The following is a 17,099-nucleotide window of genomic DNA, read 5'->3' as shown; positions in this document are numbered from 1 at the left end:
TCCAGACTGACACTACTGCTTCTGGGCTTTGGGGGAGCAGAGCCCATGGTCCACGGTGCTGAGTTCTAGCCCACACAGGCCCCATCTCACCCTGGCAAGGTCAGAGGCTGGGCTGAGCTGAGCATCATTGCAGCTTTGAGAATTCCTGCCTCTTGATGGAGCCATGTGCTTGGCACCATGCTAAGCTGAGTACACACATCCTCTGATTTAGTCCTCTCGGCAGCCTTGAGAAATGGGGTGTCTTTGGCTTCATTTACCCAATGAGGAAACTAGACTCAGAGAGGCTATGTGGTCTGTCTGAGGTTACACAGCACTCTCTCTCTCCCCCCATCAGCCCCGAGTACCCTTTCTCTGGGGCCCTGGGTGCTCTTGTTTGGGGGTGAGGAGATGCTGAAAGTGATGACTTTCTGCCCTTCTCCTGCAGGGAGCCCTTTCTAGCCCTTGCTGCTTTCCTGGCCCTGATCCTATGGCTGGTTCTGGACACCTCTCAGTGGCCTGAGCAGCTGGTGTCCTTTGGAGGAATCTGCATGTTTGTCAGCCTCCTCTTTGCCTTCTCAAAGCATCACCGCACAGTGAGTGCTTAGCTATCAGGTCCAGAGTGGGCTGCAGCCCCTTCTCTCTCTGATATCAGGTCACCCCCCTCCATTTCACAGTGTGGTTAACACCTTCCCCCAGACTCCAGCCAAGCCTCCCAGAGATCCTGATGCACACCTGGGTGTAGGGATCACTGCTAAGGAGTCATTAAATGCTGAGAGGTAGCAGCAGCCCTTAGGAGTCCAGTTCCCTTCTGCTGGGGGTCAGGGAGAGTGCATTGAGGGAGAGAGAGTGGGGTCAGGGTGGCTGGGAGCCCTGACTATGTAGGAGGGATGGGGGAGGATCCAGACAGACAAAAGTTACATGGGAGCCGGACACTGACGCCACAACTCCAGCTCCACCTACCCCGTGATGACCCAGGACCAAGTGCCATGGCACACTCCAGGCTGGTCCTTGGTTAGATCTTGCCCTACCCCTGCCTACTGCCCAGGTCCATTGCTGCCAAGTGTGGCCTATTCTGAACTCCATGGGGAATTTGACCATTGGCAACTGGCCCAGAGCTCTGGCTGGGTCCAGCCCTCATCCTACAGACTGGCCAAGTCTCCCATAGCCCCTCAGCAGTGCTGTGCCCTCTGCCCTCACCCAACTGTTCCCTGTGGATCTCCCAAGGAGCTGAGCTCACCAGGACCTTTCTATCAGGTGGCAGGTATCCTGGTGGGCTGTGTCCTGGGGTCTTGGACTACAGTTTGCACTTGGACTCTTCGTCATCAGAACAGAACCAGGATTTATTGCATTTCAGCTGGGCGACCGGATCCAGGTGTGTACATGGGGCAGGTGCCCAGGGTGTGTTGGGTTGCCAGGGAATGGAGGAGAAGCCTCTCTGCTGGAGGGAGGTGGGCTGTGAGGCCATAGGGAGGGGCTGTGACCAGGATGGTGGGTGTGTATGGGGCCCCAGACCAGCTGGGCAGCTGGGGGCTGAGCATTGCATCTGCTACTTCTCTCAGGCCTGGTACCACCTGCCCAGACAGAGCAGTCCTTTCAGAGGCTGGGTCTGATGTGGAAGAGAATCTCAAAACAGGTAGGTTCCTTGTGGGAAGGCCCACAAGGCATGTGGCCCTCAGTGGTCATAACAAAAGGAACTTATAATAGTCAAAAGTGCTTTAAAAATTGCAAATGATTTACTTTGTATGTGTATATGTGTGTTTAAAAATAATGTTCATTTTGTTGAAGTTATACTTTTTTAATTCCATTTTTTTTATTGTGATGAGTACACATAACACAAAATTTACCATTTTAACCTTTTTTTTTTCATTTTAACCATTTTTGAGTGTCATTAAGTTCCTTCACATCATTGGGCAATTATGATTTACTTTTTTCTTTATAAGTATGTTTCATATTTATTTACCTTTTATTTATTTATTTATTTATTTAGGCTGTGCAGGGTCTTAGTTGCAGCATGCAGCATCTTTAGTTATGGCATGCAGACTTCTTAGTTGCAGCATGCAGACTCTTAGTTGCGGCATGCGAACTCTTAGTGCACCATGCGGGATCTAGTTTCCCGACCAGGGATTGAACCCGGGTCCCCTGCATTGGGAGCGCGAATCTTACCCACTGGACCACCAGGGAAGTCCCATGATTTACTTTTTTTTTTTTTTTTTTTTAATATATTTATTTATTTTATTTATGGCTGTGTTGGGTCTTTGTTTCTGTGCAAGGGCTTTCTCTAGTTGCAGCAAGCGCGGGCCTCTCATTATCGCGGCCTCTCCTGCTGCAGAGCACAGGCTCCAGACGCGCAGGCCCAGCAATTGTGGCCCACGGGCCCAGCCGCTACGCGGCATGCGGGATCCTTCCAGACCAGGGCCCGAACCCATGTCCCCCACATTGGCAGGCAGACTCTCAACCACTGCGCCACCAGGGAAGCCCCATGATTTACTTTTTAAAATATAAATTATCAAGGACACAAGGTTGATCCTATACTCACCCCTCTCTCGCCATCTTGAATTTCCATGCGAATTTCCATTTCAATTCATGTAGAGAGAATTTCCTTCTCTCTACAGGGAGAAGGAGGGGTGGGGCAGGGAGAGCCCACATATCTGGGCTCTGCACACACCTGCTGGCCACGCCAAGGGTATCTGTGTGGGTGTCGTGCAGGAAAAGACAGTTGCTGCTCTGGGCACACCCCTCATTTTATAGATGAGAGCACTGAGGCCTGGACAACTGAAGTGACTTGGCCCTGCAGTCACAGTGCTTGTTCTGGTCCTAAATACAGGTCTCTTGCAGAAGCATAGCCAGATTGCAACACCAAGGCCAGGAGCCCGGGATGGCGACAGGACGGGGCTGTGCCATCGGTGGGGAGGGCAGTGGGCAGACACAGCGGGCACCACCTTTGACAGCCTTCTCCAGGTAGCTCACTGTTTGCTTCCTCCTTTGCCTCTTCTTTATCGTTCTTGTCCTAACAACTCTGATCTCTGAGTATTTCTTTACAATTTATTGAAAATGTGTCTCTTCTGGAGGACGTGCTTGGAAGGAGCAGGTGCCCATGAGTGTGGCTTTAATGACACACGTGGTGCCCCGGCCCCTGTAAAGCCCACGACCTGGGCGGACTAGTCCTGCAGCCTCCATGTCCCTCTCTCCCCCTGGGCTGCAGGGAAGGCCCGCGGAACAGGCAAGGCTCCTCCAGTTCACCGCAACCTGGTTCCCTGGGTCCTGTTTCCTCCTTCCTCCCTTTTGGCCTCACTCTGGGTTTTTGTTTTGCTTCCTCCTTTCAGATCTTCCTGAGCTACAGGTCCAGCTTCTTGTCTGGGGAGGCTCTGGTCAAGGATGTCTTTGCATTTCAGGTCAGCTTGACTCTTGGCCCTTAAAGCCTTTAACAGCCTCTGCCCTCCCCCTCCAGCCCAGGCGGAGGGGGAGGGCTCCTGCAGGCAGAGCCCGGCTACTGGAAGCTAATGAGGCTTAAGCCTCGGGGTCCTGAGAGGGGCCCCGGCAATGCAATCACCTGTGGGTATGTTTTCAGTATATTTTGTAAAACTTGCAAAAGTAAGATATATCTGTATTCTTTTCCAAAAAAAATGAATCCCCAAATCATAGAATTGCTGGGAGGCTGAGGACAAGAAGAGAGGGTGAGGACATGGGGATAGTACCTGCTATAACCTTAGCCCCTGACATGCTGCAGGGACCTAGAACTATAAAGGACAGTTTCCAGGAACCCTTACGCTCCAAAGATCCTCTCAGGGTTCTCCTCCTTCAAGGCCCCTCGCAGGTTACCTCTGCCAGGAAGCCCGCCCTTATTAGTCCAGCTGCAAGTTCTAAGTCGCTCCTCTGGACTCTCCTAGACCTACAGTCCCTCCCTCCTTCCTTCCCTCTTTCCTTCCCTCCTTCCAACAGAAATGTATTGTGTGCCTTCTGCAGTGCAAAATATTATAGGGGAAATTGAGATAAAGACTGAAAGACTTTATTGTGTACTGGTAGAGCCCTAACTGTAATTTAAAACAAGGCAGGCTGTGCTGAGTAGGCGATGGTGTGACTGCTTCACTGTTCCGGGGTGGAACTGTGGTTATATTTCTTCTTTCCCCAACTGACCACCCAAGCACCCAAGTGCCTCCTTTAGTAAGATCTCGAGTGTAGCTCCTCTGCCTGCCTCACACCCAAATTGTCTCGGGACCCTGCGGCTGCTCCAGGCTTAAGTTCTACTTCCAAATGCCAGGTGGAGAGAGAGGGAGACGTGGGCCCCACTTACCCATTAGCTCGCCCCAGTTTCTGCCCTGTTGCCATAGCAGCACAGATGGGAGTTGGTGCTGCCCACTCCGGCACGTCCTGGACCACGGTAACCATGGGGCTGCCGTGCAGGATCCCGTGCGTAGGTTCCAGAGATTTCTGCTTTTCGCCATTACTCAGCCATTGTTCCCAGAGCCTCCCCACCCTGCTTGGGGGTGTTGGGGCCCAGAGGCTTCCAGCCCAAGCCATGGGTTTGGCATGGACTTCTGGGTGTCAAGCCAGTTCATGAATCCAGACACCTCCAGCCCACCCCCAACCCTGAATCATGGTGAGGTCCTCTGGGAACTTTGGTCTCTGTTTGCGCCAGCAACTCTCTGGGAAACATCCACTCCATCCAAGGGGTTCCAATAATGTCAGCCCTAGGAGGAAAGGGGGAGGGACCAGGTTCCTGTCCTCTCGGGACAAATTTGTCCATCATGTTTTTCTGAGATCACTTCAGTGTAGGGAGAGGATCACTTCTGTGTAGGCCTCTGTCAGCCCCTCCAAAGGTTCCCTAACACCGTTCTTGTAGGGCAGAGGCGGGGAGGGGCTGCTTCCTTTACATTTGCATTTCTAAGTAGGGGCCACCAAGGTTTCAGGGAAAAGCAGTGAAGTCCTGCTCCAGGGTGACTGCTTATGTCCACCAGACAGAGAAATAGCGGCGGTGGCTTCTCACACTTTACAAGGCGAACGTACAACACTCTGTGATTCGACCTCCCCAGGCAGCCAGGTTCAAGTGTAACTGGCACAAAGGAAAGTGCCTGGGGAGTCCATTTAGGGAGACATTTTAAAAAATAAGGACAGTGAGGATGCCCCCTTAAGGAGGTGGCATTTGAATTGGAGCCTTAGGACAGGAAAAAACTGGAGGCACAGAGATAGTCAGGAAGAAGAAATGCCCGGGCAAAGGCGTGGAGGTGAGAAAGTGCTGGGCTGTCTAAGGTACAGGGCGTAGTTCAGTTCGACGGGCATGTAAGCTATTTGAAGGAAAGGATGGATTGGAGGATAAACTGCAAGTGTGGTGGGGCTGTCTCTTGAAGAGTCTTAAATGCCAGGCTGAGGCACCTGGATTTGGTCCCCAGGAAATGAGGAACTACTGAAGATTTTTGAGCAGGGAGGGACTTGATTGGAACTTTGGGACAGTTGTGATTTCAATAGTAGGTAGGAAGGGTTGTGGCCAGGATGCTTGGAATAGGGGACCAGTGAGGAGGCTGCCTCACACCCAAGTGATGACACAGGGGCCACCAGACTGCCACAGTCCAGAAGAGAGGTCACCATGGGGAACGAAGGGGGGGGTGTGCGGCTGAGAGACCAGCTCTATGAAGCTCGTCACTTAGCTCCACACGTTGCAACTGTTACTTTTAGCTGTTTGAGGACAAAGCCTGGGTCTTACTCATCCTGGTGTCGGTTAACTGACCCTGAGCCCTGCAAAGCCCTGCCCAGTGCCTGGTACACTGCTTTTTGCTGAATGAATGAGATGGATAAATGATGGTTCTTCTGTGCAAGTGGGAAGTCCCTCTGCCTGCTGGGAACGTCTGGCTCTTTGAGTCCCTGGCTGTGGGTTGGGCTCCCACACAGCCAGCCTCCCCCTGGCTGGGCCACCATTCCCATGACTGTGTGGTCCTGAGCAGCTTGTCCTTTGGCCCAAAACCAGGGCTGAGCTCTTCTTTCTCCAAACCTCCCCAGCAGAGGCCAGAGCTTCCCAACCCTCTAGAGCCAAAAGCTACACACAGGCTTTGCAGCAAGATCCAGGGCCCCTAGAAACAATTTTGTCCCCCTCTGACCTGAGATTCTGGTGGAACAGAGAAGAAAAGCTTAGGGAGAAGGAAGTCATAGTAACAGCTACTAGTTATGGAGCAAGGACTATGTGCTAGGCACTCACTTCACCTTTACAACCCTCTGGGGAAAATAATATCATTATCCCCTTTTTGCAGGTGAGGATACTGAGGCTTAGAGTGGCTGTTGCTCGTGCAAGCTCATAAAGCTAGAGAGGATTGGAATCAAGATTGGAATAAGCCCGAGGCTCTTGCTTATTCACTTCTGTGCCTTGATATCAGAGCCCTTTCCTAGGTAGACAGTGGTAACGAAGGGGCCTCAGACCTTGGATCTTTGTTTTTCCCTTGGTTTAGAAGAAAACAGTATTTCTTAGGTTCATGTGGTTGAAAAGGACAGAAACCCCTTTGAAACTTGCTTTAAAGGGAGGAGAGAGGGAGGACTGTTTCTTGGCTCACAAACTGGAAGGCAAGTTAGAGCTGCTGCCAGCTGGAACCAGGGCCCCAGAGCTGCCAGGTTCATGGCCCTCAGCCTTGAATCTCTGCTCATCCCAGGGTGCTAGCTTCATTCTTTCATACCAGATCTTCTCCTGGCCCCCAGCAACACCAGACACTCATCCTTACATGCATGTCACCCAGCACGGGGGAAATTCTTCTCTGCCTGCTCAAGTTAAAAAATCCCAGGGTGGGTTTTGGATTGGTCTGCCTTGGGTCATGTGACCATTCTTGGCCCGATCACTAAGGCCAGGGCAGGGGATACTGAAGTTGGAGGGACCGGAGTCTCATGTTCCCACCCAAAGCCAGGGAGTCAGTTGCTCTGATTGAGTAGAAGCCACCCTCTGAAACTCATCATTTGAAGGATTATTGCCTAGGACAGGCAGGTACTATTAACCTCCCATTATAGAAAACAAGGCAGACAGCTCCCTATAGGACCTGGATTAGCTCTGTTTTCAGGGTGCCCTTCTGTTCTAAGTGAGCATCTGTGGTCTAGTATAGGAGCTGAGTGCACGTGGCAGATAGCATACCTGCCTGGGAGAAACAACAATGGTATGGACCCTTTGAGCTGGAGTCCCTCCCAGCTGTAACGTGGGGCCACATTTGGGAGTCTAGGCTATATTTCCTGATCGGGGTGCTTAGCTCCTGAGTTCATCGGTTGTAAACGACAGAAACACAACTCAAATTGATTTAAACCAAAAGATTAAACAGAAAACAAACAAACATAAAGATTAATTCTGATAACTGAGAAATCCAGAGGCTTCAGGTCCTGCTGGATCCAGGTATGCAACATCACCTGGGATTTGCCTTGCTTATATCCTGGTTCTATGTTCTTAGTCTTGGCTTTAGTCTTAGTCTTAGTCTTGGATAGGCTCTCTTGAGGTTGTGACAAAGAGGTACCAGGCTTACATCCAACCAACTTAGCAACGCTAGCAGAGAGAGAGAGTCTGTTTTCCACTAGCTCCAGCAGGAAATCCAAGAGTAGACTCTTTTTAGCCTGGCTTGGGGTATATGCCATCCTTGAACTGTAGCCAGGGAAGATACCTCACGCTGATGGGCCAAACCTGGAGCCTCTGGGCTGAGAGTAGAGGAGGAGTGGTTTCCTAAAGGAAAGTCAAACTTTTTTACCAAAAGAAGTGAGGGAAGGGGCATCCAAATAGCTGCTGTCCACCAGAGCCACCACTCAACTTCTCTCCCAGTTCAGCAAAGAAAGTATCACCTGGCTTGCTGCTCTGTCCATCCCCTAGCCAGTGTCAGTTGTGTGTCTCTCCTCCCTTTCTAGAAGAATATGTACACACCTGCTACTTGCATCTCTCCCCAAATCACACTTCAGAACCATGGATTCATAGACCGTTGGGTTAGGAGGGAGCTCATTGATCTTTGGGCCTCCTGTTTATATTACAGATGGTCAAACCATGCCCCAGAGAGGAGCAGTGACCTGGGCATAACTGCGCAGTGAGTTAAGGTAGAGGCAGGGCTAGAACCAGGTTGTTGGACTTCAATTAAGTGATGTTTTCTTCCTCATATTCTAAGTAGAAGTCAATGACATCAGGTCTCCCTTCCAAATACAAAAAGCATCCCTAATAACAACAATGATAAATTTAAAACCAATTAATAGTTGCTAAAGACTTTGAGATTGGATGTTCAGTCAAGAGAATAAAAACAAGAGAGGTGAGTTTATCATTAACCAGGCTTAGCATTTCCTAGTCAAACACCAACTATTCCCTGGCCCCTGGGAGGCCCTGTCCTCTGCACAAACTCCTGGCCAGTGTATTATTAGCCAGTGGTCTCCTTAGCAAAGGCATGCTGGAATGAGGGAGGACTTAAGACAAATGCTCCATGACCACAGAACTCCCTTTCTCAACAAGATTTACTAATCACAAAGTTTCATTCACACCCTGCCCCCCTGCCTATCCCTCCCTCTCTCTCTCCCTCTCTCTCTCTCTCTCTCTCACACACACACACACACACACACACACACACACACACACTTGCCGAGCTTGGGGCTTATCTTCAAGCTGGGGGTGGCTTTGTTAGTGCTGAGTCGAACGGAAGACTCAAGAGTTTTCTTTCCGTCCTTTCCATGAATCATGTGGCCCTAGTCCAAGGCCTTTGGCCCATGTCAGCCTGGGGAAATCTCTGAGCTCACTCAGATTTTCAGAATCCAAGCTGCTTCCTGCTGGGCCACGGTCCAGCTCATTGCTCCTCCAGGAAGACGAATCTGCCTGGGACTCCTTCAGCCCTCCATCTCCTCTGGCACGGTCGACGTGGCAGCCGCCTCCTGGCTGTATGGTCTCGATTAGTCATTCCACCTTGGCTCCATCTCCCTTCTAGTAACTTTCCACCCACACGATTGCCTCCCCCCAGACTCCCGCACCTTCCTGGGTATGGCCGACCTGGGAGCAGATGCTCACTCGTTCCTTCACTATCACTCCAGCCTCTGGAACACGCACCCACTCACGAAGCTCAACAATGCTGATGAAATGTTCTCCCCGAGGAACCCCTAGGGAGAAAGTGTTTTCATCTCCCAAGGGTTTCGGGGTGTCTGCCTGATGCAGCCTCTGCAGTCCCCAGTGGTCATCAGTGCCAAATTTGGCCAGAAAAAAACACATCAAGTAAGATAAGGACTGACAGGTGCCATTGGATTTAGTCATTAAGGGGTCACTGGCAACCGTAGTGAGCGCGATTTCCAGAGGAGGGAATGGAAAGGAAGTGGAGACGGGGTGGGTGCTGAAAGGAGGGGGATGGGACGATGGAACTGGAGAGATCTTATGAGAATGTGGCATCTGCAGAGGCCTCTGAAGGAGACTTTGACAGGCAGAGATAGATAGGCATGGGGGCAGACTGGTGAGGTCATTCTGGGTGAAGGGAATGACATGAGCAGGAAATCAGGAGGCATGCGCAGCTTATCTGGCCTTGGAGTAGGTCCCTTCCGCTCTTCTGCAATGTTGGTGGTGGAGTGGACATTGCAGCAGTGTCCTCCGAGGAATTTTCCAGCTTTGGGTTTTTTTGGTTTACCGTGGCCTGGGGCTGGTGACAGGGCTTAGGCCTTGCGGACTGGGGGTTTGGGTGCTGTTGGGACAGCCTCAGGAGGGCGTCAGCAGCCCTGGCTCAACTCCCTCCATAGAGAGGAAGCGGCAGGGCCAGGCCCTGAGTGGGTTTAGCCCTGCCTTCAGAGCCTGTTTCCAGGGAAGAAGATGGAGTCTGCTCGGAGAGTCTGGTCTAGACTCTACAGCAGTGGTTCTTAGAGTGTGATTGTCCACACCAGCAGCACCGGCAGCATCTGGAAAGGCCAAACTCTCAGGTGCGCCCCAGATCTACTGAATCTGAAACTCTGGGGGTGGGGCTCAGAATGCATGTTTCTGACAAATTCTCGGGTGATGCTGCTGGTCCAGGGACCACCCTTTGGGAACCACTGGCTTAGAGGCGCTGTACTTTCCTTTTCCCTCGAGTAAAGGTGAGCGCTGGTACTAGCAGGACCGGCCTGCTCTGAGTTTCCACAAAGTGGTGGTCAGGACTTACTCGAGGCTGCTACACCCTGGGCTGAGGCTCTCCCTGGGAGGGGATGCCTCTTCTGAAGACAAAGAAATGAGGTTCCAGGACTGGCGCTAGGGCAAACCTCCTCAGGGTCATGGCAGGTCCTTGGCAACCTGCTTAGTGGCCAAGGAGGTACTCTGTCTCTTTGCAGGTGTGTAACCTTGGGCAGGTAACCAACATCTCACAGCCTCAGTGTCCCCACTGTGAAGTGGATTTACATCGACCTCAGCTGCTTTGAGGATCCCTGAGTCACCACACGTTGCGTACCTGGCTCCTAGCAGGACTGCATAGTGCACGAGTGGTAGGAGTTAATGGCACTTTCCTCCCCCTTCCCACAGCGGCGCTGTCCAACTGCCTGCCCTGTCTTCCGCCATCTCACATGCTACAGGGCCCGAGGGTATTTCCTGGACTGGCAGATCATATTGGCCTCAGGGCCCTTATTTAGTATTAAATGTCCCAGCTTCTCTTCCCCCAAAGATCCCCATCTCCCAGCTAGAAAATGTCTCTTGGTTGCTGCCAGGAGAAAGTCCCAATTCTGCAGTCGGGTTCCGCTGCCCCGGGTCCTCTCCTTCCTGGCCTGAGCCGTCTGTGCTAACCTGCAAGGCTGCCGAGTGGTCCCTCGTGTGATAAATTGAACAGGCAGTCTAGACAGTACGTGATCCTCTCTGCATTTTTCTCCCAGGGAGAGCAGGATGCTGTCACCACCCTTGTGTTGGGGGGTGTGTCCAGCCCCGGGCGACCATGGGGAGTCACAGGGCAGGAAAAGCATTACTCCACCCAGTTCCCTGTCAGGTGACACTCCCATGCAGTGAAGCTGGTGACAGGGATGTCAAGTGGAGCAGATCCAGACAGAACCCGCGGCATTCATCTGGGAAGGGAAAGGGAAAACAACCTCAGCAGGGCTTGTTTCTCTTCTCCAGGGGAGCTGCCTGGGGCAGAGTCTCTGTTCTCATCAGGGACCACTCTGTAGTCCCGATTCATTTTGAACCAGAGCTTGAACTTGATTGCTCTACACTCTCCCTTCTGAACAATGAAAACAACTCTTCCTCCACCCCTCACCCCTCTCCGCAGCCCCTCTTCCTTCCAGCACAGCTAAGCTTCTCCTGTTGTCTCTACTTCCTCATGTCCCACTCCCTCCTTGGTTCGCTGATACCCGGCCTCTGTGCCCATCCCTCCTGACACTGCTCTCACCTAGGTCACCAAGAGCCCTGAATCGCTAGGTGCCAAGCATCTATCTCAGTCCTTACTGAGTTCTCTGATGCCTCTGGCACAGCTGACGGACCATCCCTTCTAGAAAAGCTGCCCTCAATTTCCATCGCACTCCTTCCTGGAAGTCCTTCAACCACTCTGTTTCTTCTTTGTCTCCACCACGCACTCCTCCTTCTTCTCTCACCCTTCAGGGATGCTGACCCCAGGGCCCTGTCCTCAGCCACTGCTCTTCTCTTCCAGGGCAATTTCCTCAGTGAACTGCATCTGCCCTGTGGCTTCAACCTGCACTCAACCGAGCCCTGGCCCAGACCTCTCCTCGGAGCTGCTGGCCCCTCTGCGCATCTGCCCAGTCCAAAGTCCACCTGGATGTTCCACAGGCATCTCAAACCCAGCAAGTCCAAAACTGAGCTGACGAGGTTCCCCCAAAGCTCTCCTGTGCCCGTGCTCACCTCCCTTGAGAAGTGTCCGCCTCTTATAGAAAATTATAGGAGCAGGTGAGAAATTAGAAATGGAGAAAGAAGAAAACAAAGTTTCCACAGTCCCAGCACACAGAAACGACTACTTTGACTATTTGGGTATATGCCTCCCAGCCTTCCTTCTATGATTTTTTTTTTTTTAAATATTTATTTATTTATTGGCTGCCTTGGGTCTTCGTTGCTGCTCGCGGGCTTTCTCTAGTTGCGGGGAGCAGGGGCTACTCTTCGTTGCGGTGCACGGGCTTCTCATTGTGGTGGCTTCTCTTGTTGCGGAGCACGGGCTCTAGGGCGTGCGGGCTTCAGTAGTTGTGGCACACGGGCTTAGTTGCTCCGCGGCATGTGGGATCTTTCCTGACCAGGGCTCAAACCTGTGTCCTCTGCACTGGCAGGCGGATTCTTAACCACTGCACCACCAGGGAAGTCCCCTTCTATGCTTTTAATATTTCATTTTCCCCACTTAACATTCTAGCGTAAGAATGCTCCCATGTTATTACTAATTCTGCATAACTTATTATTTTAAAGCTATTTGGAACAGATAGCACATTCCAACTGTACAAAAGGGGATTTGGTAGAAAGTAAATCTCCCTCCCACCCGTGACCCACAAGTCATCCAGTTCCTTCCCCAAGGCAGCTGCCATTCCTGGTCATTTGCATATCTGTCTAAGGATATCTGTGCCCACACAAGAGCACCTGCAATGCCACCTGCACCTTTTTTACTCATAAAGTAGCACACCATGCACCCTGTTCTACACCTTCTCTTTTTTCATTTATTTTTTAAATTTTTAAATAAATTTATCTATCTATCTATCTATTTATTTATTTGGCTGAGTTGGGTCTTCGTTGCTGCGCACGGGCTTTCTCTAGTTGCGGCGAGAGGGGGCTACTCTTCGTTGCGGTGCGCGGGCTTCTCATTGCGGTGGCTTCTCTTGTTGCGGAGCATGGGCTCTAGGTGTGCAGGTTTCAGTAGTTGTGGCGCACGGGCTTAGTTGCTCCGCAGCATGTGGGATTTTCCTGGACCAGGGCTCAAACTCGTGTCCCCTGCATCGGCAGGCGGATTCTTAACCACTGTGCCACCAGGGAAGCCCTCTTTTTTCATTTAACAATCTATCTTGAAAATCATCCCCAAACTGCTCATAGCGAGCTTCCTCACTTGTTTCCTGACTTTGAGCGCACCACTGCACAGCCACACCATAGGTTATCAAACTAGTCCTCCACTGGGGGACATTTAAGTTGTTGCCAGTCCTTGTTATTATAAGTCAGACTGTAACAAGGAAGTACTGGGCGGGGGAGGGGGAGGCCCTGGGGAGAAGGAAATGGACATGAGGAAGCTTTGAAGGAGAAATTGAAGAGGCTTGGAGTAAGTGAAAAGCAGTCATAAGCCTGGTAATAGGAAACAGGGTGACAGGAGGAAATGCAGGTGGCTGGTCCACAATGAGTATCATTCGGAGCTCACTGGCACCTAGTGGAAGTAGCACACTAGAAAGATGAGGGCCTCTGATTCAGGCCCGAAGCACAGGAGGGAGGTTAAGGCCAGCGTCATGGGCCAAGGATTCAGCTCAGAGTGGAGGACGGACCCTGTGCTAGGAAGGTGCTGGGCCCTGAGCCAGCTCCCAAAACCCTCACAACAACCTGAGAGGTAGTCACTTCCTCCCCATTTTACAGACAAAGAAGCAGGTGATAAAAAGTGGTGGACTCAAGTCCTGCTTCTCTACCACAGCCCAAGGGATGGCTGGGTGGATGGTTAATGTTTAGAGGGGAACAGAGAGGACAGCTGCCTCCAGAGAGGCCCCATATGTGATTTCATGCACTGAATTCAGAGCTTCTTCCCTGACCCCGTCGGGTCTCTGAGTGGCAAGCCCTTGGATGAACTGGCTGTCTGGGGTCTCCGAGGCCCTGCGTGGTACCCTGCCACCTATCTGCCTCTAACCCCAGGGTCTGTGCTCTTTGCTGGCAGGTTTTGCCCATCATTGTTTTCTTCAGCTGCGCCATGTCAGTCCTCTCCTACATGAGCCTCAGGCAGTGGGTGATCCTGAAGGTGAGTTCTCAAGGTCCCAGCCCGGGCCCTCCCAGAATCACAGGCTTACAGGAACCGTACTCTCCCAGAATGCCTTGCTCCCAAGCCCACACCCTCCCCACACCCCCTGCTCTGAGGGCCTGGACCTTCCGGCATCCCCTGCTCCCCAGCCTCCTCTCAGAGTCTACTACCAACCAAACATCTTTTCACAGAGTCTCTTGTCATGCTACTAAGGAGAAATGGCACCAAAATCCAGTGGGGTCTTTGGGGGAGGGAAGTTTACAGAACTGGGGCTGCACTGAGGAGAAGTGTTAGGGGAAAAAATAATTTATACCAAAAAGATCTTGAGAACAGTGGGCCACGTGGGCCAGACTGAGCTGATATAAATGTCAAATCCTGTGCTTATGTTCATAAAATCTGCTGCACAAAACCAGGATGCAGGAGACAGCACTGGACAAGAGATTCTGAGGTTTTTAGCTGATTGAGCTCAGAATAAACCAGTATCATCAGGCAGCTGCCAGAAATGCAGCCTGTGGTTATGTTAAGAGTGCACAGTGCATGGCGTAAGGGAGACAATTATCCCCAAATCTGGAGAATGTGTTCAACCAAGGGGCTATGACAAACTGAACCATCAGTGGGTTCAGTTTGAAAGGAACTGAGACCATACCTTCCATAGAATGGCTGAAGGAAGTAGGGATGAAGGGCCGAAAAAGAGAAGGCCAGGGTGAAGAAGGTTATGGGTAGGATTCTAAACACTTATAGAAGATTAGGAAAAAGGCAGCCTGAGAGGTACCTGCAGTGGAGAGAAATTCCAGGGAAGCAGATTTCATGTTGATTAAAAGAAAGAACTTCTTAATACAGTTTCCCAAAGCCTTTTCACAAAACTCTAGTTTCACAGCAAGTTAATAAATGCTACTAGGTAAAGGGATCCGATGGTCAAATTATTTATTTTATTTTATTTTTGGCCATGCCATATGGCCCAACCAGGTATCAAACCCGCGCCCCCTGCAGTGGAAGTGAAGAGTCTTAACCACTGGACCGCTAGGGAAGTCCCTTGGTCAAATAATTTTATGAAGCCAAGCTAGACACCAGGGTAAACAAATTTAAACAAGTTTTGTGCAGGACTTCCCAGAGCCTTTAATAAACTAGTAAGTATTGGTCATCTCCAAGGTGTGCGTGTACAGCAATTCTCAAATATATTTGACCAGGGAATCCTTTTTTCATGAGTGGTAAACCCCCATCAATGGAGGTGTGGAAGGAGAAGATGAATGGACCTTTGGGGAAATGTAGGTGAGGGAGTTCTACCTGGGTTGGGAGTTGGAAGGAAGACTTTTAAGGTACTTCCACCCCTGACTCTCTCTGTCCCTGGGGCTTGCTGATACCAATCCGCAAAGAGCACCCTGCTTCCTTCTAGATGTCCTGGCTGGTGCAGGCCACCATGGGCCTCATGGCCACGGAGACCCTGAGTGTGGCTTGAAACATCTTTGTGAGCCAGGTCAGTATTGCAGCCTCCTGCCCTCAAGGAGGGCGGGTGCCCTGGGTCCCTAGAGCTCTGATTCAGTCAGCAGAAGAGCCAATCAAAACTTCTCCCGGGGTCACCAAAGGCTGCTGCCCTAGGGATGCTCCATTTGGGGATACACTCCTTGCCTGGGTCATGCCAAGGAGGATAGTATCTCCCTGGCACCTCCTACCACCCTAGGCCTAGGCTGTCTTCATCAGCTTAGAGACTCACAAGTCCTACAGATGGAGTCCAATGTTCTCCTTTTATACATGCAGAAACTGAGGCTCGGGGCTGGGAATGCCTTGCCAAGATTCCACAACATAAGCCAGGACTTAGAATCCAAGTCTTCTTCTTCCTGGCCAGGGTTTCTTCCACGACATCAGTTTGTCTTTTTTTCCCTCCCTCTTTCTGAAAATGTGTTTTCCAATATAAGTGTGATTCTGAAGGGACTATCAGTCCTGAGTCCCTTTCAGAAGGCCCGACCCTCCTAGGGGTGAGACTCTGGTGACTGTTCCAGAATCCTGGCCCATCTGCCCAACATGTAAGTCACCAAAAAGACATACTTGCCAAAGTATGCCATATTTCACTGGACAGTTTAGTGAAACTTTGGAGAATATTTGCATCTTTTTTGCTATGATGCAAGTGTGTTTAAGCCAATTAAGACAGATGTGCTTTCAGATAAATAGTCCAAAATCCCTTAGTTGTTCAAAATGAGGCAAAAGAGAAAAAAATATTTCAGTATCAGCATTTATTTTATATAAAATGCTGCAAATGTAATCAATGGTTTTTGCTGAGAAAATACAAATCTTAGGTGAATGTGACACGATAACCGGAAGAGCTCCAAAGGCGAATTAACTTTTGGGGGGACGGGGAGCCTTCAAGGATTAGTGGCATCATTTCAAGCTCAGTGTTGGCAGGCCTGGGCCCTATTCTCTTCTCTGGCCACAGTCTGTCCCCAGGGGATTGCCCCAGCCCCATGGCTTAAATACTTCCTCTCCCCTAAACTCCAGTCTGATATATATCCGACTGCCCCCTTGACCCTCCACTTGGATATCCTTAGATAATTTACTAGGCAAGTCCAAACAAGCAGAAACCTTGATTCCCTCCCTCAACACACCTGCACATCTCCAAGACTTCCCCTTCTCAGTAAATGACAACGTCTTCGATGAGGTTGTTAGACAAAAATCGAGGCGTCATCCTTCCTTCCTTTGCTTCCCTTGCTCCCAGCTGCATCCAGTCCATCAGCAAGTCCTGGCAGCTCTGCCCCACATCACATCCCAGACCTGCCCTGCTGCCCTTTTTCTTTTTTTTGCTATGAGCCACACTTGTCTCTCACCTGGACACCACAATCACCTCCTCTCTGTTCTCCCTGCCACCATTGCTGCCCCTACCCATCCTTCACACACAGGCTGGAGTAGCCCTTTATTTATTTATTTTTTTAAAATTATTTAATTATTTTTTTTTTTTTGGCCACGTGGCATGTGGGATCTTTTTTTTTTTTTTAATTTATTTATTTTTGGCTGCATTGGGTCTTCATTGCTGTGTGCGACTTTCTCTAGTTGTGGTGAGCGGGGGCTACTCTTCGGTGCAGTGCATGGGCTTCTCATTGCGGTAGCTTCTCTTGTTGCAGAGCATGGGCTCTAGGCATGTGGGCTTCAGTAGTTGTGGCATGCAGGCTCAGTAGTTGTGGCTCGTGTGTTCTAGAGCACAGGCTCAGTAGTTGTGGCGCATGGGCTTAGTTGCTCCATGGCATGTGGGATCTTCCCGAACCAGGGCTTGAACCCGTGTCCCCTGCATTGGCAGGCGGATTC

General features: G+C 50.8%; 1 protein-coding gene across 1 annotated transcript in view; it reads left to right on the top strand.

Moving 5' to 3' along the window:
- Nucleotides 1–17,099, top strand: part of SLC28A1 (solute carrier family 28 member 1) — a 49,601-nt gene that overhangs the window by 21,820 nt on the left and 10,682 nt on the right. Inside the window, 5 exon segments of the mRNA XM_059912386.1 lie at nt 425–572; nt 1,241–1,351; nt 3,303–3,371; nt 13,728–13,808; nt 15,202–15,282. Coding sequence (XP_059768369.1) covers nt 425–572; nt 1,241–1,351; nt 3,303–3,371; nt 13,728–13,808; nt 15,202–15,282 — 490 coding nt within the window.

The sequence above is a fragment of the Balaenoptera ricei genome, chromosome 2, assembly GCF_028023285.1.
Source record: "Balaenoptera ricei isolate mBalRic1 chromosome 2, mBalRic1.hap2, whole genome shotgun sequence".
NCBI lineage: Eukaryota > Metazoa > Chordata > Mammalia > Artiodactyla > Balaenopteridae > Balaenoptera > Balaenoptera ricei.
The sequence above is the reverse complement of the archived record's forward strand: the minus strand, read 5'-3'. Positions and strand labels throughout refer to the sequence as shown.